The 24,967-nt window shown below is 43.4% G+C and overlaps 2 protein-coding genes across 10 annotated transcripts in view; one reads left to right on the top strand and one right to left on the bottom strand.

Annotated features, from left to right (window-relative positions):
* Nucleotides 1–2,714: 2,714 nt before the first annotated feature.
* Nucleotides 2,715–24,967, bottom strand: part of LOC148891965 (3',5'-cyclic-AMP phosphodiesterase 4C-like) — an 84,729-nt gene continuing 62,476 nt past the window's right edge. For 2 of the 9 annotated variants that reach the window (XM_089007892.1, XM_089007896.1), the window contains one exon: nucleotides 24,187–24,959. Coding sequence is in view for 4 of the 9 variants with exons in the window: in XM_089007896.1 (XP_088864022.1) it covers nucleotides 24,869–24,959 (91 nt within the window). In the remaining 5 variants the exon portion in view is untranslated. Of the gene's footprint in view, nucleotides 3,641–12,162; nucleotides 12,514–12,680; nucleotides 12,816–14,455; nucleotides 14,806–15,057; nucleotides 15,080–24,186; nucleotides 24,960–24,967 lie in introns of those variants that run through there. The other 7 variants (XM_089007887.1, XM_089007888.1, XM_089007893.1 and 4 more) reach the window with 7 other exon arrangements.
* LOC148891966 (uncharacterized) lies at nucleotides 6,503–10,729 on the top strand. The gene is made up of 2 exons (XM_089008652.1): nucleotides 6,503–6,560; nucleotides 6,632–10,729. Exons 1-2 carry the CDS (start codon nucleotides 6,503–6,505, stop codon nucleotides 7,423–7,425), a joined length of 852 nt encoding a protein of 283 aa, XP_088864778.1. The 3' UTR covers nucleotides 7,426–10,729.

Genomic DNA, 24,967 nt, shown 5'->3' with positions numbered 1-24,967 from the left:
GGCCTGCCACAGGAGGTGCTGCAACATTTCTACACGGCTGTCATCGAATCCATCCTGTGTTCTTCCATCACCGTTTGGTTCGGGGCCGCCACAAAAATGGACAAAATCCGACTTCAACGGACAGTTAGGACGGCGGAAAAAATCATTGGCACCGCCCTACCCACTCTCGAGGACTTGCACACTGCAAGAATCCAAACTAGGGCGCGGAAAATCCTACTGGACCCTCCGCACCCTGCCCACCACCTTTTCCAGCTACTCCCCTCAGGCAGGCGCTACCGATCCATGCGCACCAAATCCAGCAGACATTTAAACAGCTTCTTCCCCCAAGCCATTAACTCTTTGAACTCTTTCAACAGTAGCCAAAATGGAACTGTATAGTGCCACTTAGCAGTTTTTTTGACAACGATACTAGTGCAGCGTGTTCTACCGGAAACAAATTCCTTGTGTGTCCTACATACTTGGCAATAAAGATGATTCTGATTCTGATTCTGATTAAAGAATTTATTCCGTGCCATTTTGAGGTAACATTGGGGGGGAAATCGATCACCAGAAAAGAGGCACAGAATGGCGACCTCCTGTGGTTACATCCGTTTCCACAGGCTGATAAATTCCTTATATGGAGCTTGGACGCCCTCTTCTGGCGGCTTTTGGGTGCAACACGGTTTTCAGACCAAACATGTACAGCAAAATACATTGACGTGATGAAAGGACTGCTACAATGTGTCTTTTAGTTTGATTAGGGGCATTCCTTTAGTGACGTCACGTACGGACTCATCACCAACTCAAAAACGAGACTTCCTGAATATTCAGAGTGAGTCTTAAAACGTAAAATATAGCTATATGCGGTGGAATCTTATTAAAATATGCTCAGTAGAAGTCATTTGAAGCAATTTTACAAATTATGGACACAACTTGTCCGGAGACGTCGGTTGTCCTTTAAGGGATAATAGTTTTCAAATTTGAAGTCAAAAATAACGACTGTTATTATGGTTGACATGTGACAATTAGAAATTTCGGTTCGGACTTTAGCAAGCATCATGGAATTTCACAAGTTTCATTTCTTTTGCGGACCTAATATAATGATATGGTGGGCCAGATTTGGCCCCCGGGCCTTGACTTTGACACCAGTGCCTTACATCTACACCGTTTCCACACCGTTCAACTACGATTTTGATTCCCAACTTAATCAAAACCAGAGGCTGATGACCAGCCATGGACGAAAATTAATTTCAGAACCCCCACACACCGCATTTTAAGACCATATTGCTTGAAATTGACCTTCTCTTCTCTCGTCGCTCAGGTTGTCATCATTCCATGCGGAATCACGGCGTCGCTGCCAGACCAGGAAAAGGACGCCCTTATGACCCAGTGCTCAGTATACGTCAACAGGCTGCAAGCCGCCGACATCAGAGTCAAGTGCGACATCCGGGACAACTACTCACCGGGATGGAAGTTCAACCACTGGGAGCTTAAGGTACAAAAATCACCATTTGAATTCAAACCCTTTCATTTTAAATTGGTTCGTCAATTTTTATTTTTTTTTCGGGTCAGAGGGTTCCCATCCGTCTGGAAGTGGGCCCGAAGGACTTGCAGCAGCGCCAATGCGTCGCTGTGAGGAGAGACACCGGCGAGAAGGTCACCGTCTCCGAGGCCGAGGCGGAGAAGAAACTGGCTGCCGTGTTGGAGAACATTCAGAGCTGCCTGTTCACTAAGTAAGATGTTCTCATAGAACGTGGACACTTACTCAGTTGTTCGGTGATAATTTCAGCCGGTTCCTAAAAGTATTAATAATAATAAGACAGGCAGACGACAGTAAGAGAGTTTCAACTTTGATAGTTCAAAGGCAGAGTGTAGACTGCAAGCTTAAAATATCCAATCAATCAGGCTCCACAAACAACCCGCACCAGCCAATCTGTCCACTTGATGCAAATAGCTATCAACCCAGCCAAACAGAACACAATTGATGAGGAACTAGGTAAAATGATGGCAGAGAAAGCACCACAACAGATCATTCCTCAAGATGGTGAAAGAAGAAGGTTACGTTCCTCATCAAGTGTTTCATTGCGATGAAACCTGCCACTCCATTCCATCAAGCCATCAGCGACCATCACAAAGGTAAATAAAACGACCTTATAATACAGTACAGTTTATTTCTTTAATTATAAGGCCATACCACATTTATTATCCATAAAATAAGGTATATTTTGTGTAGTTTTAAGGCTTATAAAATTAGAAAGTAGAAAATTGTGTTTCATGGGGACCTGGGAACGGATTATTCTCATTTTAATGGTTTCCTATGGGAAATTATTTTTGGGGATACGCACTTTTCGCCTTTCACACTGTCTGGGAACCAATTAAATTCGTAAGCCAAGGTATCACTCTAATACATTTCATTTCTAAGCGCCTTTTAAAACTCTCAAGGACACTTTACAGTCACAGGATATGTTTTCTGCGGGTGAGCAGCGGTAGCCACACGCGCCAACGTTCACTCAACCAGGAAATAACATAAAGTAAAAAAAAAAAACAAATAATATGACACACAAAGACACAGAGAGTCATTCATTCTTCAGCACTTTCTGTACATAAGACAAGGTAGTACCACTGCGTGTGTGTACAAATGTATTTCCAGTGAGGTAACAGCGGTCGGTCAATTCCTCACTTAATTTTGCCTCTTTCATTTTTATTTGTATTTGTATTTTTTTTAACAGCGTCAAATGACGTAAAGAGTCACCTGGTGGCAGCAGACACGATGGAGCAATTCCAGAAGGATCTGGATTCCGGAAAGGTGAGGAGCACCCAGAGGGGAATCCCTGTCGTCAGTGATGCTGAGTTATTAACTCCTTCACTGCCATTCACAAATTTATTCGGGAATTGAAAATATGACTTAGAGTGCCATTCCCGAATTTGTGCGGGTTTTTTGGTTTTCATGCTTGTGTGCCGATAAAGAGCTGGCCGTGGCCTCTAGCAATGTTTTTTTTTTCTTTTCCACAAGGGGGCAGCATTTCCATTCTTTCCATGTTAGCGCTTTGTTACAGCTTCAGCTGTTGTTAAAGCGCTATAGAAGCCAATATGTATGTATTAGATTTGCCTTTATTAGGCTCACAGTGGAGAAATTTACATTTCACAGCAGCAAAGTGATGAAAGGAATGAAAGTAGAAAAAAAGAAATACATGAGCTGCTGGAAAGGCAGCCACTCTCGGGGCGCCGTCTTGAAGTCAAAAGAACAAAAAAAACTAAATAACAAATAATATGACAGCATAGAGACAATATGACAAAACAAAGACATAGAGAGACATTCATTCTTCAGGACTTGCTGTACCCTCTTAGTGATGACATGAAGCAGTTCTAGATGAAAGAGGAGAGGATCAAAGCGTCTTTCCACCAGTGGATCAGGGACATCATGGGGGTATGTGCACGTCGACTACAAGCTAAATGTTTAAAGCAAACACGCAGCTGTAGCATCCATTGACGAAAAGAGATTGTCTCATATCTCCTGTCCCACATAAATCCGCTTTAATTCCAAGCCGCAACAGTTCCACATACGCATCGGCGCGCTGCGCTGACGCTCCTTTCTTCTTATCGCGGGCTCCTCAAGCCATTCATCCATCCAGCCGCAGACTTTCCAACAGCACCGACCTCTCTGCTGAACAAAGGGAGGCTGTGAAGATGCTGCCCATCACAGGCGCAAAAAAAGAACACTGGCCCCAGAGCTGTCCAGCATTGACAGTCGAATGGCACTGACATTCCTCCCAAATCAAAAACAGTACTGGCATATTCATGCTGCCGAAAAGGAGATACTCCTTCACAGGAAGAGCTCATTAGCCAGGTTACAAATTTATCAGTTCATGGAAGAGACAAACTTTTATTGCTTACAGCTGTTCGCGCTTAGAACGCCCCAGGTGTGGTATTCTAATCAAGAAAACTATGTTTTACTAATGTAGTCCCGCCCCCTTGTTCGTGACGTCACGGCAGGATACTCCTTCACAAACTGCCTTGCTCCAGAATCAAAACAATGGCTCAAAGGCAAAACCTTTATGCGTGTTACCGCAATTGGCTGCGACACACAACGATTCACCATCGCGTTATTTATGTAGTTTTCCTTCTAATTTGACGATCAACACGGTGTTTTCAGACGAAAAAAAGTACCCGCAATGCATTGTGTGTTCCTTTCTCGGTCACTGGGTCCAGCCTCACCCAGACTCTGCCTCCAGCGGCCCCTGGGTAAATTGAGTTTGAGACCCCTTGTCTAAACCATCTTTGGCCTGTGGTACTGGGCCCATAACCTGTTGCGCTAGTCATTCTGGCAGCAGTCCTAGTGTTTTGACAGTAACCAAAATAGTAGATTTTTCGTAGCGATTACAAATACTCACAAGATAATAATGATGCACAGCCGTGGCCGTCATTGGTCTGGGAACTCGACAAAAATTTTATTCTGCGCATGCTATTAAAAGGCTTTACAATTTGTTAATTTTTTACTGAAGTCCAAGATGGCGCCCGAGTAGGCAGCCTCAGCAAGTGCTCTCATGAGCCTTGCTTTTTTTGGTTGTTTTTGTCTTGTTTTGTGTTTTCTTTTGTCACTTTGTGTTGTTGTGCGTCATGTGGAACGGATACGGATTGTTTTTCAGCATTTTTGACCACGACATTCATCAAGGAGGAGACTGTGCTGAGCGGTTACGCCTTTTCGGCAGTACTGTTTTTGAATGGGAGGAATGTTGGTGCCATTCGACTGCCATCGCTGGACACCAAAGGGGCCATTGTGCTTTTTTGCGCCTGTAATGGGCAGCATCTTCACAGCCCCGCTTTGTTCAGTGGAAGGTCAGTGCTGTTGGACAGTCTGCGGCTGGAGGGATGCATGGCTTGAGGAACCCGCGATAAGAAGAAAGAAGCGTCAGCGCAGAGCGCCGATGCGTATGTGGAACTGTTGCGGCTTGGAATTGAAGCAGATTTATGTGGAACAGGATATGTGAGACAATCTCTTTTCGTCAATGGATGCTACAGCTGCATGTTTGCTTTCAACATTTAGCTTGTAGTCGACGTGCACATTCCACCATGATGTCCCTGATCCACTGGTGGAAAGACGCTTTGATCCTCTCCTCTTTCATCTAGAACTGCTTCATGTCATCACAAAGAGGGTACAGCAAGTCCTGAAGAATGAATGTCTCTCTGTGTCTTTGGATTGTCATATTGTCTCTATGCTGTCATATTATTTGTTATTTAGTTTTTTTTTTGTTCTTTTGACTTCAAGACGGCGCCCCGAGAGTGGCTGCCTTTCTAGCAGCTCATGTATTTTGTTTTTCTACTTTCATTCCTTTCATCACTTTGCTGCTGTGAAATGTAAATTTCTCCACTGTGAGACTAATAAAGGCAAATCCAATTCCAATTCCAATTCAATTCCAATTCAATTTCCGGGTATCACATGATCAGCTCGTTTCGCAGGTGACATCAATCAGTGAAACTTCCCCAATCATGTCTATGCCTCACACACGCATTTACACACGTACAATCAAAGAATGTATTGTTTTTTTTTTTTGCACACACGCGCTCAAATAAGTAATATATAATGCCTGTAGGAAATCACAAGTGCATAGGCACAAAGCTCTCATCACATATTTATAGAATCAAAAGTCTCGAAACTTGTGCGACATCATGACTTTTGTTTCTGACGAAACCAATTCTGACATGAAGTGGCTCCTGTAATGATATGAGCAACTCGGATTTGCTTGTTCGACTAGTGATGCCTGACTAGAGATCAAATGCGCAGTCGTTGCTGTGAGTCAGTCACTCCTCTCTCCCTCCATGTCTGTGTGTGTGTGTGTGTGTGTGTGTTTGTGTGTGATAGTGTGGCGAGGAGTAGCATAGACAGAGATGCACACATGAGAGTCAGATATTCTCCCGCAAGATCAACCTGATGAAGCACAAATGAATGCACACAGTAGGGAATAAGAATAATAATACATTTAAATTACCAAGCGCCTTTCTGAATCCTTTTGGCTGCACCATGTGCACCAAGAAATTAGCCAAAAAGATGCATGAGAACTCACACACGCAAAACAAAAACGTTTGCATGCTCACCGTACGCTTGTTTGAACAGTTCGGACCAGCACATCCAGACGTACAAGGACAAAAAAAGCTTTACATGCTTCGTGTTTGGCAAAATATTGGAATTCAAGTTCTTGCACCCGAGACGCATACGGGTGTGAAGCCCTTCGTCTGAGAACGCATGCAGGTGCTAAAAGCTGTGTATGTGTGTGCGTGGCTGGGAGAAGGAAGTGTGCATGCTGAGACAGACAAAGAACGAGATTGTGTTTGCACGAAAAAAGCAGCGCGTCTGGAAAAAGCAACAATTGTCACAGTGCCTCCATCATGATCGAAACAGAAACATTGGCTGTGAGAGGTGGAAGCTGCTGGCCAGCATGTTGTTGGAGGCAAGGCATTTTTTTCTACGCCAGCGTCAAGTCTTTTCACAAATAACTTATGGTGAAAAAATAATGAAATGATAACCATGGATAAAATTAATCCAAGAAAGAAAAAAATCCACCACAAATGTTACATTTTCAGTGGTAATCTGAACTAATTTATCTCTGAGTGACTTTACCATCATTGCATGTGTGTGTCTTTTTGTGTCATGAAGACATCAGCGAAGATGCTTGTCTTGCGCGGCTGAAGAAGGAAGAAGAGGAAGCCCGTGACATTAAAAGAGACGAGGAGCCAGAGGACCCTCGCACCAAAAATGCTGACAACAGATCATCAAATGATGATCAAGATGAAGAGTCTGACGGTGATCTGACATGTCACACTGACAACAATCCCTGCAAATCTTCTCTGTGTGGCAAAACGTTGACTGATCATAGTCATTTGAAAAAGCATGCGAGAACCCACACTGGCGAGAAACATTTTGCCTGCTCGGTTTGTGGCAAAGGATTCTCTCACAAGCGCAATTTAATTAGCCACACAAGAATACACACCTGTGAGAAGGCCTTTTCCTGTTCAGATTGCGGCCAAAGATTCTCTCAGAAGGGCAATTTAATTCGCCACACAAGAATCCACACTGGTGAGAAACATTTTGCCTGCTCGGTTTGTGGCAAAGGATTCTCTCGGAAGAGCCATTTAATTAGCCACACAATAATCCACATTGGTGAGAAACATTTTTCCTGTTCAGATTGTGGTCAAACATTCTCTCGGAAGAGCCATTTAATTAGCCACACAATAATCCACATTGGTGAGAAACATTTTTCCTGTTCAGATTGTGGTCAAACATTCTCAAGGAAGACCAATTTAATTAGCCACACAAGAATCCACACTGGCGAGAAACCTTTTTCCTGTTCAGTTTGTGGTCAAACATTCTCTGTGAAGGGCCATTTAATTTGCCACACCAGAACCCACACTGGTCCTAAACGTTTTTCTTGTTCACATTGTGGAAAATGATTCTCTCAAAAGGGAATTTTAATTTGCCACACAAGAATCCACACTGGTGAGACACCCTTTCCCTGCTTAGTGTGTGGGCAAAGATTCTCTCTCAAGGGCTCTTTAATTGATCACACAAGAACCCACACCGGTGAGAAACCCTTTCCCTGCTTAGTGTGTGGGCAAAGATTCTCTCACAAGGGCTCTTTAATTGGCCACACAAGAACCCACACTGGTGAGAAGCCTTTTTCCTGTTCAGTTTGTGCCAAAAGATTCTCTGAGAAGGGCCATTTAATTCCCCACACAAGAATCCACACTGGTGAGAAACCATTTTCCTGTTCAGTGTGTGGCAAAGGATTCACTAAGAAGGTCCATTTAATTAGCCACACAAGAATCCACGCTGGTGAGAAACCTTTTACCTGTTCCGTGTGTGGCAAAGGATTCTCTCAGAAGGCGCATTTAATTTGCCACACAAGAATCCACACTCATTAGAAACGTTTTGCTTGTTAAGAATGTGGTCAAAGATTTATAAGGAAGCATCACTCAAAAGTGCATGTGAGAAACCTTTAACCTGCCCAGTTTGTTGCAAAGGATTCTCAAAGAAGGGGAATTTAATTAGCCACACAATAAATCACACTGCTGAGAAACCTTTCGTCTGCCCAGTTTGTGGCAAAGAATTCTCTCAGAAGAGCCATTTACTGTAATTAGCCACACAATAATCCACACTGTTGAGAAACCCTTTTCCTTCACTGCTTGTGGCCAAGATTTTCTGTGAAGGGACTCCTAAAAAGAATCGGTACTGGTGAGAAAGTCATCCGAGCAGGCTTTATCAGGCTGATTTTAATTTATTCACATTCTTTTTCCTCCTTGGCAACATTGACATATTTTTTCAACTTTTAGTTATGGTTTATAAATGTAGTTTTTTTTTCACTCATTTTCAAGTTTTTTTTCTCCCTGTACCATCAATGTCTCTACTGCACCCTATGTTTTGTGAAATGGGTTTAATCTATTATCAAAAAGAAATAGCCCGAAAAAATGACCTTGTTTAAATGGGCAAAAAAAAACAACTATATACTGTATAGTAAAGCGTTTTTTGCCTCTTCTTATGCTTTCCACCTTCATTCATGAGTTGATTGTATCCTCCCCCTCCCTAACATGTTCCGGCAGACCAAAGTTGCATGCACACTTTTATATTGCCCTTCATCTTCAAACTATGTCCACTGCATTTGAAGGATGACAGAGAGCAATTAACACATGGTGCTTAAAAAGCAACAAAAAATACAGTTAAATGGTGTCACGGTTTGCAAGGTGGTGATGGCGGGTGCGGATCCCAAAAAGCAGGCAGGAGGGAGCAGGAGGTTGTGTTTGACAAATTGTATTCAAATAAACATACCGTATTTTTTCGGATTAGAAATCGCAGGTTTTTTTTCATAGTATGGTCGGCGGTGCGATTTATACATCGGAGCGACTTATATACGCTTTTTTTATTACTGTATATCATTCCACATGTTATTTTCACATTAAACCGCAATAGCGCGCTCTAGGCCTGTGCTGGTATTGTGAGCGCAGAGACAGTAGCTTACACATTTCTGTCGTCCCTGCGGTCGCGGTTTCTGGAGGCTCAGATTTTTCTGTAACACCTGTTATTTATAAACACAACTGAGAAGGGCTGAATAAAAATGGCACCGAAAGGAAAGTCATATTCTGCAGTTTACAAGCTGCAGATAGTGAAATATGCAGCCGAAAACGGCAATCGAGCAGCAGAAAGAAAGTTTGGAGTGAGCGAAAAACTTGGAAGGGACTGGCGAAAAGCAGCGGTTACGCTTACTGAAATGAAGAAAAGAAAAAAAAAGCTAATGGCGGGCGAAAAGGAAAAGCGAGGTGGCCGCAGTTGGAGGGCTTTACCCTCATAAGCTTTAAAAATTACAAATAACGCCAAGGGGAAACGCCAAGGGGAACGAAAATGTTTTGTAAAAACTCTGCAGTCGCTGCAATAATGACTTTAAATAACAATTTCAATAAAATACTTCAATTTGACTTCAATGTTAAATACACCTAACAAAATAAAATGGCAAAACAAAGCATCATTTGATTGAAGTTTAACACAAGGTTGAATATTAAAAGAAGGCCCAAATGGTTCAATGCCTTTGATGTGGCTTCTGCGGGCCCACTCGGCCTCGTTTGGTGAGCCTGCGAAGCGCAAAAATCCACAGAGAAGTCAGACTGGCAGCCAATCAATCAATCACTTGTTGAACTTTCTTTCTCAACTGATTTCCTTTGACAGCCGTTGGTTCGACAGGGTGCGATGGCACGGTGTGCCTTGCTCCCAATTGATTCGCCGGGGACCGTCTCAATCCATTGTTGAATATTTCTATTTGATGTACGTACTTTGACCGCTGTTGATTCGACGCTGTGCGCTGGCACAACATTCAAAGAGAAAACAAACATGCATGCCAACATCCATGATCCCATTCAAATTTACAAACAAGGGCGCATTTTTTTTATTTTAATGATTTTATTTTGAAATCTAACATCGGATCAGAACGACAGTCCCATTGGTCGATACCTGAGGTGGTTTGGTGTGACCAGGTTTCTACCTGGTCTGGTTGCGGGGAGGGTTTTTTTTTTTTTTAATGATGTAAAATTGTCATTTTTGATTGAGCGTTTATAATAATAATACATTTAATTTACAAGTGCCTTTCAAAGCACCCAAGAACACTTTACAATTAAAAGGACAACAAACACCAGAGCAATAAAATCATAACTAAAACGACCTTTTGTTTCTCCGCTGTTTCATTTAATTTCAAACACAAGTGTCACTGGCGCCATTATGGAGTCATTGGTTTCCATGACAACAAAAATATACTTTATTTAGGGGTTGTTGTTGTTTTTGTTGAAATTCCTCTAATATTTTATTTATAAAATGTTGTCATGATCACTTCCTATTCAGTGTCACGTGTTTCGCTATGCGAGAGAAATCCCGAGAGAAAGTGAACGATAACCTTACGTCATTAAAGTTTGTCTACCTGCGGTTTATTTGCTTATTTACTGTATGTCTTGTCGAACCTATTGTAGTAAAATGTCGATTGTTGTTTTCAATGTTTTTGGGTTTTCACGGTGTTCAATAAGAAACGTTTTTGGACATCAGTGCGGGGCGCCATCTTTGACCGGTGTAGATGCAACAAGTATTGTTAGCGTCATACAAAATGGAAATACACGGACAAAGAGAAAGGAAACTGTTTGTCCTTCTTTGTGTCTGTCAAGTGGATCATAAAGTCCATTGATTGAAATACGACCCGTGCAAATGAAATACGCTGTCGTGCTATTTTTTTTTTTTTCACCCAAAGGAGGCAATGTTGCCCCACAGGATTCTGCAGCCCAGTCGGTGGCAAGATGAACCCGAAATGATCCACAGGACAAAGTGACAGCGGATCCAGAACTAAATGGTCTTCTTTGAAGCCAAACAGAGAAGTTTGGAAGAAGGTTAGAGACGGTTCATGTTATAGTATCATATGAAGGGAAATGGAAATGACAAGCTGATAGGACGGTCGATTGACTGATGGTTTGGCTTCTTGCATCCATGAGGGAAAATGAAAGCAATCTTGTTTTGGGAGAATGAACATTCTCTTCTTCACATTTCTTCCTCCCAATACACGAAGAACATATGAAAAGCCCGTCTTAGAGCTAGAAGGGTATTTCAGTTGAAAAACATTTGAATTTTCTGATTGGTCACAATCGTATCATGAGATTTTATGCTAATAATAATAATTTAAAACAGATTCTTATTTTACACAGTGTGTTGTCGGTGTTCAAATACCTGACATGTTTCAGAGTGTCACACTTTGACGAAGGCGGAAGTAGACGCCGAAACATGTCAGCTATTTGAACACCGACAATACACTGTCTGTAAAATAAGAATCTGTTTTAAATTAGATATCAAGTAGACAGGATGAACTTAATACAACTAATAATAATAATACATTTACTTTATAAGCGCCTTTCAAAACTCTCAAGTCAACATGTTAGTCAAGTCAAAGTCAGCTTTCTTGTCAAAGATGCTAATATGCATGGAATGCAGCACAGATGAAATGACGGTCCTCTCGGACCCGGCGTGCCAGGCACTTTGAATTTTTTGAAACAAATATAATCAACAGGAAAATGCCAATTTGCCGGGAGAGAGAGGAGCCGCTGCGTGTTCACGCGCCTCCATCTTGGTCCTTGACTCTTGAATTGCAGTTTGTCGGTGAAAAAAGTTCAGTTGACTCTGTAAATTAGCTGCCGACCTCTGAGCAGTTGCCGCCCGTTCTTGTCATGACTGCTTGCTAACATAGTTTGCATGCAAGTGACGGCTGATATTGTACTCTTTTTTTTGTAATTTGTAATTTTGTAATTGTACAGTCTCAGGATAAGGTTTCTCTGTGGGTGAGCAGCGGCAGCCACATGCGCCAGCGTTCATTCAACCCCAAAGTAACTCAAATAGCTAGAAAGCTAGCTGGCTAATGGATAGCAAATAAATAGCTAATAGATAGCCAACAGCTAGACAGCTTACAGCCAGTCAGCTAGACAGCTAATAGCTAGCTAGCTAGCTAATGGCTAGCAAATAAATAGTGAATAGATAGCCAGATAGCCAACAGCTAGCCAGCCAGATAGCCAACAGCTAGCCAGCCAGATAGCCAGCAGCTAGCCAGCTAACCTTCTTTCACCATCGAGAGGAATGATCCCTTGTAGGTGCTTTCTGTGCGATCATTTTATCTAGTTCCTCATCGACTGTGTTCTGTTTAGCTGAGTTGATAGTTTTTTGCATCAAGTGTACAGATGGCTTGTGCGGGTGGTTTGTGGAGCCTGATTGATGGGATATTTTAACCTTGCAGTCTACACTCTGCCTTTGAACTATCAAAGTTGAAACTCTCTCTGCCTGTCTCTTTAATGTTTAAACGACCTCCCCATACTGCTGCGTTCTTGAACCAATCACGTGGCTTTTACCGAAGACTCGGGGCGGGGAATAGGCAAAAATGAGTCGGCTGCCATTTTCTTGCTAGGAGAACGGGCTCATTCGCGAACGACACATCACTCATTGTGGCGCTCCGTGTGTATCCTGAAAAATAGTTCCTATGCCAAGGTAAAATTTTCACCAATTTAACATTCGTAAACTGAAAAGTTCATAAGCCAGTGGGTTCGTAAACCGAGGTATCACTGTACCTCGAGGGTCGCAAAGCGCTATAAGTATTTGGAAATGTTACCAGTTGATAAAAGTCAACGAGTAGTTTTCAACTCACCTTCAAAACAACATTTGCACACACGTTTGGATTCATCAGATATGGCGTCATGTTTTTGTCATCATCGATCGTGACTTCATTTTGAGTGCCATCGGAAGACTGCAACGCCATTGAAGCCATCTCCACGGGAACAACCTGAGAGCTCAAACAAAGGTCAATCCTCTTTAAATATGTCTATCTGTCCGGCTATCTATCTAGCTCTCAAGCTATCTAGCATTCATGGATATCTAGCTAGCTAGCTCCCAAGCTATCTATATCTATCTAGCGAGCTCCCAAGCTATCTCTCTCTCTCACTCTCCCTCGATCCATCCATCTATCCAACTATCCATCCAGCTCTCAAGCTATATCTATCTATGTCATGCCTGGTCCCAGTGCCCAAGATTGCCAACCCAAAGGAGCTCAACAGCTACAGACCAGTGGCGCCTGATGGAGACGCTGGAGAGACTCGTCCTCGCCCACCTGCGACCGCTGCCACGCTCATCGCTGGACCCGCTACAGTTTGCCTACCAGCCCAGCATCAGTGCGGAGGATGCCATCATCTCCCTCCTCCACTCGGCGTTGCTGCACCTGGAGAATGCTGGGAGCGCGGTGAGGACCACGTTCTTGGATTTCTCCAGTGCCTTCAACACCATCCAGCCAAATCTACTGGGGGGACAAGCTGCGGCATGCCGCAGTTGACCACCAACTCACATTTTGGATTACAGACTACCTCACAAACGGGCCGCAATACGTGAGGGTAGGGACTGTGAGTCGGGCAGGCTTCTCTGAAGCACCGGAGCGCCGCAGGGAACAGTCCTGGCTCCATTCCTCTTCACCTTCTACACCTCGGACTTCAACTACAACACCCCAACCTGCCACCTTCAGAAGTTCTCTGACGACTCAGCTATTGTCAGCCTCATTACAGAGGGAGACGATAGGGAGTACAGGGGACTGACAAAGGACTTTGTGGACTGGTGCCAGCAGAATCACCTCCAGATCAACACAGGGAAAACCAAAGAGCTGGTGGTGGACTTCTGCAGGAAACAATCCTCACCTGCACCGTTGAACATCCAGGGTTCGGACATTGAGAGGGTGACCTCCTACAAGTACCTTGGTGTTACTCTCAACAATAAACGAGACTGGTCTACAAATACGGATGACCTCATCAAAAAGTGACAGAGTTGCCTCTTCCTACTCAGGAAACAGGTCTTTTGGAGTTCAGGGGTCACTCCTAAAGACTTTCTATGACTCTGTGGTGGCTTCAGCCATCCACTATGGAATTGTCTGCTGGTCAGGCAGCATCACCACCCGGGACAGAAAAAGACTGGAATGCCTGGTCATGAGGGCCAGTTCCGTCCTGGGCTGCTGGCTGGACTCTCTGGAGGAGGTGGGCAACAGACGTACGCTAGCTAAACTAAAAGCTACGATGGACAGCCCCTCCCACATCCTCCTTCCCACCCCGACAGCACTGGGCAGCTCCTTCAGCCAGAGACTATTACACCCGCGCTGCAAGAAGGAGAGGTACCGCCGCTCGTTCCTACCGAATGCTGTCAGGCTTTGCAATTCTCAATAATCAGATAAAAACTGGACACTTGCAAATACGGGTTGATGCAATACAGCTACATACTATATCAGTATGCCTTTCTTGATAATTGCACTATGTAGTTTTTTTCAAACAGTTTTGCACATTTACAGTTGACATTTTTATTTTGCTATGCTTAGAAATCTTCTTTCTGTCCTTCGACGACCCCCCCCCCACCCCATCCCCTTTCAAATTGCTACTGTGGACGGCAAATATCCCCATTGTGGGACGTTTTCTGATTCTGATCTAGCTAGCTGGCTCTCAAGCTAGCTATCTCTCTATCGAGCTGGCTCTCTCTCTTTAGCTAGCTAGCCATCTATCTAGCTAGCTATCCATCTATAAATCTTAATCAGTTGGGACTTAAAATGTCTGAATGATGTGTGAATATAGAACAACAAGCTTCTTTTGCGTAGACTTTTAAGTGCTGTAGTTTTTTTTTAACCTTTTCCGATCTCCGTACTGGCCTCCTGAGGACTCATATTTTTGCTTTCTATCATCACGTCTGTGTAAGCTCTCAGTCGTACAGGAGTGGTCCATCCATGAGAAGGTTTCTTCAGCCGTCATCTGTACAAATTTGAAGGTGTCGGACATTTCGCTTCTTATCCAAGAAACTTCGTCAGCAGACTTTCTATCACTTTGTGATGCAATACAGCTACATACATCACAATCGTTCTATCATCAGTTGATGAATCAGAATCATCTTTATTGCCAAGTATGTAGAACACACAAGGAATTTGTTTCCGGTTGACACATCAACATTTTAACCATTTTGCAATCACATATGTTTCATTGGAAAGCATAAAAAAGCCTACTCACAGTGGCTGCCTTCATTCTCCCCCTGTAACAACATCCATAGAAGAAAATGGTCATGGCATGAGACAACTCACTTGTTTATAGTGTCGAGTGCAACTCTAGTACCTTAAGAAAGTGTTTGCCTTTGCTCTCTTTTCACATTTTTATTGGACATTTTTGCAGTTTCTGTAAATGTGAATCTGTCCAATGAAGACAAGTTGAAATAAACCAAGGAAAAGGAACACAATTAAGAATCAGAATCATCTTTATTGCCAAGGATGTAGAACACAAACACACAAGGAATTTGTCTCCGCTAGAACACGCTGCACGAGTATCATCACAAGACAAATGGAAGCACTATACAGTATTTGGGTTACTGTTTGGAGAGTTAATGGCGAAGGGGGAAACTGTTTAAATATCTGCTGGATTTGGTGCGCATGGATCGGTCGCACCTGCCTGCCTGCTGGGAGTAGCTCGAAAAGGTGGTGGGCAGGGTGCGGAGGGTCCAGTCGGACTGAATTCCATTCAGTTTGATTAAGTGCGTACACATCTTCATCCATCCATGCATTATCTGAACACCTTCATCCACACTGGGGTCATCGGGGGTGTTGGAGCCTATCTCAGCTGTCGTCAGGCACTAGGTAGGGGACACCCTGAACCGTGGGTTTTCCTCTGGGTTCTCCGGTTTCCTCCCACGTTTCAAAAACATGCATGGCAGGCTGATTGAACACTCCAAATTGTCCTTAGGTGTGAGTGTACGCGTGAATGGTTATTTGTCTCTCTGCGATTGGCTGGCAAGCGGTTCAAGGTGTCCCCCGCCTCGTGCCTGAAGACGGCGGGGTCGGCTCCAGCGACCCCCGTGCCCCTAATGAGGATTAAGCAGTCTGGAAAATGGATGGATGGTGATCTTCGACATTAAAGTTGGAAACGTGAGCAAAAATAGGAGGATGAGTCGAAGGGAAATAGTATTTTCATATTTCACAAGAACAAGGTCACGGTCCGTGCTATTTTTTATTTATTTTTTTTTTGGGCCAAAGTGATATCTTCTATTTTCATCTCAGTTATTTTATTTCCGCATACAAGCACTAATCGTACTTTAAAACGTAATTCACAAAATATTTTCTTCCTTGCGTTGTGAGCTATCTAGCTGGCTATCTAGCTAGTTCGCTAGCTAGTCCTCTAGATAGCTATCTAGCTGGAAATTTAGCTATCTAGCTAGCTATCTAACTGGCTTCCTAGCTAGCTAGTTATTTGCTTTCTATTAGCTATCCAACGAGCGTGCTAGCTATCTATTACGTCTGTGTAAGCTCTCAGTCGTACAGGAGTGGTCCATCGATGAGAAGGTTTCTTCAGCCGTCATCTGTACAAATTTGAAGGTTTCGGACGTTTCGCCTCCTATCCAAGAGGTTTCGTCAGCGAACTAAAGTCTGACTGGTCGTATCGGCCCTATTTATATATCCCTAATGTGCAGCCGTGGCGGCGCCGGACACAGCTATGATAGGTCCCTACTCTCAGGTTGGGGGGAGCAGAGGACCACTCCCTGTAGCCCCACTGATTGTTCCTACATTCCTGACTAACGACTGGCCTATTTCCCCCACTCTCACCGGCATCACCTCATCAGCATTACGAATGTTGCCTAAGCTGTTTTGCCAAAGCAGGCTATTGTATGAACGATTCAAATTGAACCTCACCCCACCAGACCGCTTTAATGAAGGATTTTGTTGTTTTATAAGAATAGCTTTTTTTAGCCCCCTTTCAAACCATCTATGTTCTTTCGCTAAGATTTTAACCTCATTGTCGTCAAATGAGTGGTTGCTAGCTTTTAGGTGCAAATGTACTGCCGATTGAGGCCCACTAGTATTATCCCTGCGATGTTGATAAAGTCTTTTTTTGAGGATTTGTTGAGTCTCCCCAATGTACTGCTCTTTAAAATGTTCATTCTTACAAAGTATGGAATAAACTACATTACTTTGTTTTTAATTTGGTAGCCTATCTTTTGGATGCACTAAACTGGATGCACTAAACACGTTCAGGCAAAAGCCTTAACGTGTTTATCGGTTTGAAATAAGTAGGAATTTTGTGTTGCCAAAGGACTCTTTGTAATTTTTCAGAAACTCCTCAATGTAAGGTACTGCTACTCCTCTCCTTTTTGTATCTTGAGAATTATTGGTTTCATTCCCTATTCTTTCTTTCTGACATTTGTTGACTGGAGTCTCCTGATATGTTTTGACTGGAGTCAAAACATATCAGGAGAGCACTCACTAACTGTGGGTACCCTCAGTGGTCATTCACCAATAATACTTTGAGTTTATGAGGACGTATGACACACGTTTCCCTCCATGCTGGGTCTTGAAATTTCCCAAAATGACAACGAGAAAAATAATGGATTGAAGTTGACGCTCTTTTTGCTAACGCTACAGTTTATAAAGGTGAGTAAGTTGTATTTTTATAACTCATAGAAGTGGTAGAATATATATATATAAAAAAAAAAAATCCTCGTCTCACCCACCATGGGTGGTGTCTGTCCCCATTTCAGCTCGGGTCCTCTACCAGAGGCCAGGAAGCTTGAGGGTTCTGCGCAGTATCCGTGCTGTTCCCAGCACTGCGCTTTTCTGGACCGAGATATCCGATGTTGTTCCCGGGATCTGTTGCAACCACTCGTCGAGTTTGGGGGTCACTGCCCCAAGTGCTCCGACCACCACAGGCACGACTGTCACCTTTACCCTCCAGGCTCTCTCCAGCTCCTCTCTGAGCCCTTGGTATTTCTCGATTTTCTCATGTTCCTTCTTTCTGATGTTCCCATCACTCGGGACCGCTACATCCACAACAACGGCTTTCCTTTCCCCTTTATCTATGACCACGATATCTGGTTGGTTGGCCATTACCATCTTGTCAGTCTGTATCTGGAAGTCCCACAGGATTTTTTGCTCGGTCATTCTCCACCACCTTGGGAGGTGTTTCCCATTTTGACCTTGGGGTTTCCAGTCCATACTCCGCACAGATGTTTCGGTAGACTATGCCAGCCACCTGGTTATGGCGCTCCATGTAGGCTTTCCCTGCCAGCATCTTACACCCTGCAGTTACGTGTTGGATTGTCTCAGGTGCCTCTTTGCACAACCTACACCTTGGGTCTTGTCTGGTGTGGTATATCCCTGCCTCTATGGCTCTGGTGTTCAGGGCCTGCTCTTGGGCAGCCAGGATGAGTGCCTCTGTGCTGTCCTTTAGGCCAGCCCTCTCTAGCCACTGATAGGACTTCTTGAGATCAGCCACTTCTGCTATGGTTCGGTGGTACATCCCGTGTAGGGGCTTTTCCTCCCATGATTGTCCCTCTTCCAGCACCTCATCCTCTGTTCCCCATTGGCTGAGACATTCTCTGAGTACATCATCCGTTGGAGCCTTCTCTTTGATGTATTCATGAAGCTTGGATGTTTCATCCTGGACAGTGGCTCTCACACTCACTAGTCCCCGGCCTCCTTCCTTACGGCTTGTGTACAGTCTCAGGGTGCTGGACTTGGGATGGAACCCTCCGTGCATGGTGAGGAGTTTTCGGGTCTTGACATCCGTGGTCTGAATCTCTTCCTTTGGCCACCTTATTATTCCTGCAGGGTATCTGATCACTGGCAGGGCATAGCTGTTTATTGCCCGGGTCTTGTTCTTGCCATTGAGCTGGCTTCTGAGGACTTGCCTCACCCGCTGGAGGTATTTGGTCGTAGCCGCTTTCCTTGTTGCTAATTCGAGGTTGCCATTGGCCTGTGGTATACCGAGGTACTTGTAGCTGTTTTCAATGTCTGCTATTGTTCCTTCAGTGAGTGAGACCCCTTCAGTGTGGACTACCTTGCCCCTCTTAGTCACCATCCGACTACATTTCTCCAGCCCGAATGACATTCCGATATCACTGCTGTAGATCCTGGTTGTGTGGATCAGGGAGTCTATGTCCCTTTCGCTCTTAGCATACAGCTTGATGTCATCCATGTCGAGGAGGTGACTGATCGTAGCTCCATTTCTGAGGCGGTATCCATAGCCTGTCTTGGCGATTATCTGGCTGAGGGGGTTCAGTCCTATGCAGAACAGCAGTGGGGAGAGTGCATCACCTTGGTATATGCCACATTTGATGGACACTTGCGTTAGTGGCTTGCCATTGGCTTCAAGTGTGGTTTTCCACATCCTCATCGAGTTTGCAACGAAGGCTCTCAGGGTCCTGTTGACCTTATACAACTCCAAGCATTCATTGATCCATGTGTGTGGCATCGAGTCATATGCTTTCTTGTAATCAATCCAGGCTGTGCACAGGTTGGTATGTCGGGACCTGCAGTCTTGAGCGACTGTTCTGTCAACCAGCAGCTGATGTTTGGCACCTCTAGTATCTCTACTAATGCCTTTCTGTGCTTTGCTCATGTATTGATCCATGTGTCCACTTATCTTAGCCGCAATGATGCCTGACATGAGCTTCCATGTTGTGGAGAGACAGGTTATTGGCCGATAGTTGGAAGGAACTGCACCCTTTGAGGAATCCTTCATGATCAGGATTGTTCGCCCTTCGGTTAGCCATTCTGGGTGAGTACCATCCATCAGCAGCTGGTTCATTTGTGCTGCTAGGCGCTCGTGGAGAGCTGTGAGTTTCTTTAGCCAGTAGGTGTCGACCATATCAGGGCCTGGTGCCGTCCAGTTTTTCATACCTGAGACTCTTCCTTGTAGATCTGCCGCTGTCATGGTAACTGGGTTCTGTTCAGGGAGGTTGCTGTGCTCCTCTTTCAGAGTCACCAGCCATTGTGCACTGCTGTTATGTGCGACCTCCTTCTCCCATATGCCTTTCCAGTATCTTTCAGTTTCCAGCCTTGGAGGGTCTGCTCTGCTGTTAGAACCCTGCCACTGAGCGTACACTTTCGCAGGTTGTGTTGCGAACAGCCTGTTTATTCTTCTGGCCTCATTCTCTTTCGTGTACCTCTTTAGGCGACTGGCCAAGGCCTGGAGCCTTTGTTTAGCAGTTTCGAGTGCTTCAGGTATGGTTATCTGCATGTACCTCTTGGGTATTGGCCTTTTATTCACACCTCTCTGGGTCTCCGTCAATTGACTCACATCTTTCCGAGCCGCCTTGATCTTGGCCTCCAACCGTCTTTTCCATGGTGGTTAATGAATCTCGTGGCTCTCATGGTTGCTCTTGTAGCCAAGCATGTCTAGGATCACTGATGCTGAGGTGTATATCAGCTCATTGGTTTCCGTGATGGTTCCGGTCGGGATCGTTCTCAGTGCTGCATTCACAGTTTCCATGAGACTTTCAGGTGGTACTTCACATAGCCGTTGTAATCGGTGCCTTCGTTGCCCAGTTTTCATTCTTGCCATGATCTTATCTCTCAGGTCATTTGCTGCCTCGCTCAGCATTTCATTTATTGGGGCTGGCTTCCCAATCTCATTATTCATTGGGGCTTGCCTCCCAATCTCTGGTTGAACCTCTTCCTGTGATGTGGCAGCCTGGGGCCCTTCACCTCGGAATTTGTGTTGTACCTCATCAATCTCAAGTTGTGATAGCAATTGCCGTTTGTGGATATTGGAACACTGAGCTACGAGTTGTTTCGTGGTCAACCGTGACTGTGGGTTTCGAAGTAACCATTCAGCCCCCATTCTCCGCATATAACCTCTCTGACTAGGGTTGCTTGAGTAGTAGCATTCCAACAGAGCCATGTTATCGCATCTCGTCCATCTCCGCTTTGTTCCAGTAGCCCATTTTTCATCAGGGTGCTCTGGTTCCCCAGCACCTGACGCAGACCTTGTTTGGCCGGGCGACGTCTGAGCCGGCATGTCATTCCATTTATTGTCTCTCATCATTGTATGAGGTAGGCATTAGCGTGAAGGGTCTTGCCCAAGGACCCACACTGGATGATGTCATTGTGCTCATTTCTGCTCATTTTTTCTGCCACAAGTGGGATTCGAACCCTCGTCTCCCATATGCCAAACTGATGCCTTATCAACTGAGCTATCCAGCCGCTATATATATATATATATATATATATATATATATATATATATATATATATATATATATATATATATATATATATATATCCATAACTGCCAAGTTTCAAGCAATAAACAAGCATTAGCATGTATATTTCTCGAGTTCGCAATGTTCTTTCCTCGTATTCAGTGACAGCCATTTTGGATTTCTAACGAAAATCTGCCTGTATTCGATCGTTGATATTTGCTCATTTATATTTTTAATCTTTTCTGTTCTTCTTTCGAATTTCAAAAGCTTTCCAATGGTATCTTACTCGTTAAGATCTGCCAAAAATTAACAAAATTATGATTGATGAAAAGGTTTCTTCAGCCGTCATCTGTACTTTTTTTGAAGGTGTCGGACGTTTCGCTTATTATCCAAGATGCTTCAAAACTATCCGAGATGCTTCAAAATTATGAAAGTTTAAACTGTAATAAAGAAGTCGGTCACAGATTTTCATTGTTTTCACTGTGTCATTCATTACACGCAGAAAATCCCTTCATATTTCGAAAAGTAAAAATGCCATTATTTCCTGATTATTTGTCAGAGAACAATAATCTACACATCATTTGAAAGCTATTTAAATGCACTTTAATGTGGCATGTAATTGTTGACTGATAATTGATTTAATTATGATTGAAAAATGTTGTCACATCCCTACGATAAGCACTCATATTTCATGCACAGCAAATATGCTATAAAACGCTGAGATTTTTAACTTCGTTCTTGAAAACACCACAACAATTGCACATTTCGAAGTTGTTGAAATAGCCGCCATAGCATAGCAATGGCATTTAAATACAATGAGTTCTTGGTTACCGTCAATCGTTGGCGTCGGAGAAGGGCAGGAAGTCAACATTCAATGCTTGTTCATTTGCAATTTGGGTCATCGTGTAACTCGTGTGTGAAGTGAATCAAAGGAGACCAACGTGGAACTTTCCACAGACTCGTCGTGTGTGGAATTAATGTGGGCAATAGATGTAGAATTCACGTTGTGACCTGGAAAGGTTTCGTTCGAGACGACTTCTGCAAAAAAAAAACATAATAAAATCTCCACGCAGCCGAGAGGAAACCAAATCGGAGCAAACGAAAGCACCATATTTAGTTAACCTTCGTTACTCTATTCAGGATCGATTCGACAACTTCTGGGCAGTGTCCTTACGCAGCCACGCCCCCCTCCTCATTCTCACTCGCTCTCACTCACGCCCCTTTTAAATCGTACTTGGGAAATTGGCGCCCACTACTGTGTTGGAGTATAAGGTAAGCAGTGAGACCTTAATTTACGAACTTAATTGGTTCCCAGACAGAATGTGTAAGGTGAAAAGTGTGTATCTCGAAAAAAAAATCCCATAGGAAACCATTAAAACGGGAATAATCCGTTCCCGGGTTTCCATAAAATATATTTTTCAACTAAATAAGCCTTAAAACTACACACAACATACCTTATCCTATGCATAATAAATGTGCTATGGTATTGTAATGAAAGAAATACACTGCATTGTATCATAAAGTCACTTTATTTACATTTGTGATGGTCATTGATGACTTGATGGAATGGCGTTGGAGGTCGAAGGTCAAAGGGACTTGCTGTTTGGAAAGAGAGGCACATTACACGAGGACTGTAATTAAAGAAATAAACTGTGCTGTAAAATAAAGCTGTATTTACCTTTTTGATGGTCATTGATGGCTTATGGAAGGAGAGTCACCTTCCATAAGGACTGTTGGTAACTTAACCTCTGGTGTGGCTTCTCTTTGCTTCTTTGGAGACTCCTCATCCTTTTTGCTGATTAAAAACCTCTTAATTGACACCTGTTGCTTTCTTTTCGTTCAACTTTCTTACGAAGTTGAGGCATCACATTATCGTTCATCATGTTGATGATTGTCATCGCCAGTCTTTTCTGGATGGAAGTGTTCGGTAAAAGCCTGCACATCATTCCACTTTGCCAACATTGCCCTCAAATGTTCTCGAACCATCCGTTACTGGCTTTAAAATCCTGAATAAGCGCCGAACTTCCAGGTTGGCGCATGGCGATATCGGCGTGAATTAGCCGTGCTTTCTCGCATAAAATAGCTTTACTCACGCCGTCGCCGGATAGCTGCTTTTCGTGAATCCAAATTAACAGAAGTTTTTCAACTTCTTCGATTGCCCGAGACCGTCGCTTTAAGAGCATGGAAACACCTTTTGCAACAGACTCACCTTTGACAGCTTCTTTGTTGCGAAGGATGGTAGCGATGGTGGACTTAGCATAGCCGCGCTATGTCGCTAAATCACACAAACGCACACCTCGTTCGTGTTTTTCAATTACATCTCCTTCTTCTCAGCGACGGTGATTTTATTTTGTTTCTTCTTGGGCTGAACACGAGCATGTGGTGGTTTTTTTCGGTGCCATAATCGTAAAATTATAAGCAAAAAGCTGCAAGGAGGCGATCGATATGTGCATGTAATGAGAGGGGGTGTGGAAATGCGAGCGCTACCGAAGATCACTCCGCCAGAGCCGAAGGTCGTGTGCTTTCGTGTTCTTCCGCAGAAGATTATGTATTTATGTATACACACTTCCACCGAAGTGCGTAAGATGAAAATAGTTCTTATTATGAGGCTTAATATTTATAAATTTGACGTTCGTATGATGAAAAGTTCGTATTATAAGGCGTTCGTAAGTTGAGGTCTCACTGTATATATATATATATATATATATATATACAGTAAAGTCTCGTTATATCGATATTCTCGGGAGTCTGAAAAATATCGATATTACCGGGACTATCGATATATCCGACCCTGCGCGCATGTAATTTTCTCCTTGCGTGCATAGAAATAGTATCGATATAACCGGGACTATCGATATATCCGATATCGATATAACGAGACTTTACTGTATATATATATATATATATATATATATATATATATATATATATATATATATATATATATATATATATATATATATATATATATATCCCTATTGTCCAGACATGGCGGTGCCGGACTCTGCTATGATTGGTCCCTGCTCTCTGGCCCGATTGCCCTATTGGCCCTGGTATCACCTCATCAGCATAACTCAGCCTATGTTGTCTAAGCAGTCAGTTGTACAAACGATCCAAATTCAACCTCACACCACCCCTTTAAAACCATCTATTTTCTTTCGCTAAGATTTTAACCTCATTGTACCGCAGATGATGGCTGAAGAAACCTTGTCATCGATGGACCACTCCTGTACGACTGAGAGCTTTCACAGACGTATTAGATGAAGGTGTTCTTTATATGTATGACATGGCTCTTTTCCTTTCAAAGAAGCAAGGACGACATGAAAAGTGACATGTTTTTTTAATTAGCAAGGCATACTGTTCTAGTCGGAAAGAGGGCACAAACACCCGCAGTTAAACAAGAGAGAATTTTCAAAGGGGTGGTTATCGTTTCTAACCCATACAACACCAACCGGACCGCTTCAGACCAGAACCTTTACTTTGGATAAACAATAATAGTTTGTGCGTGTGGAATGACAACAGGAAGACAGCACAAGGGAAGTAATTCAAAAAAATGCATGGAAATCTGCCACAAAACAAGAAAATGAGTTTTGAGGCGAATGAGGTGAATAACACACACTATGTTATTCACACCCATGAAAAGTGGGTGAACAAATATTAGGCTAAAACAAACCAAAATATAACACAGTAACATTTAAAACATGACCCACGAGTCGCATCATCCTACAAATGAGCTTAAAACCTTGCGCTAACAAAGTCTACTTTTCCATTGTGTCTCGCAGCCAATGTGGAAATAATGAATAAACAGTACACGGACCAATGTGAGAAAAATACATGTGCCTGTTGTGCTGGTAACTAAGCTGTGCCATCGACCTCAGTTTTCATGGTATGCCAGTGGTGACAGAAAGCATTGCACATGTTTTCCTCCAGTATGTTGGCCAGTGTTCTGGTGAG

This window comes from Hippocampus bargibanti, linkage group LG11 (assembly GCF_051943395.1).
Source record: "Hippocampus bargibanti isolate YZ-2025 linkage group LG11, ASM5194339v1, whole genome shotgun sequence".
Lineage (NCBI taxonomy): Eukaryota > Metazoa > Chordata > Actinopteri > Syngnathiformes > Syngnathidae > Hippocampus > Hippocampus bargibanti.
Note: the sequence above shows the minus strand (reverse complement) of the source record. Positions and strands in the feature narration are given on the sequence as shown.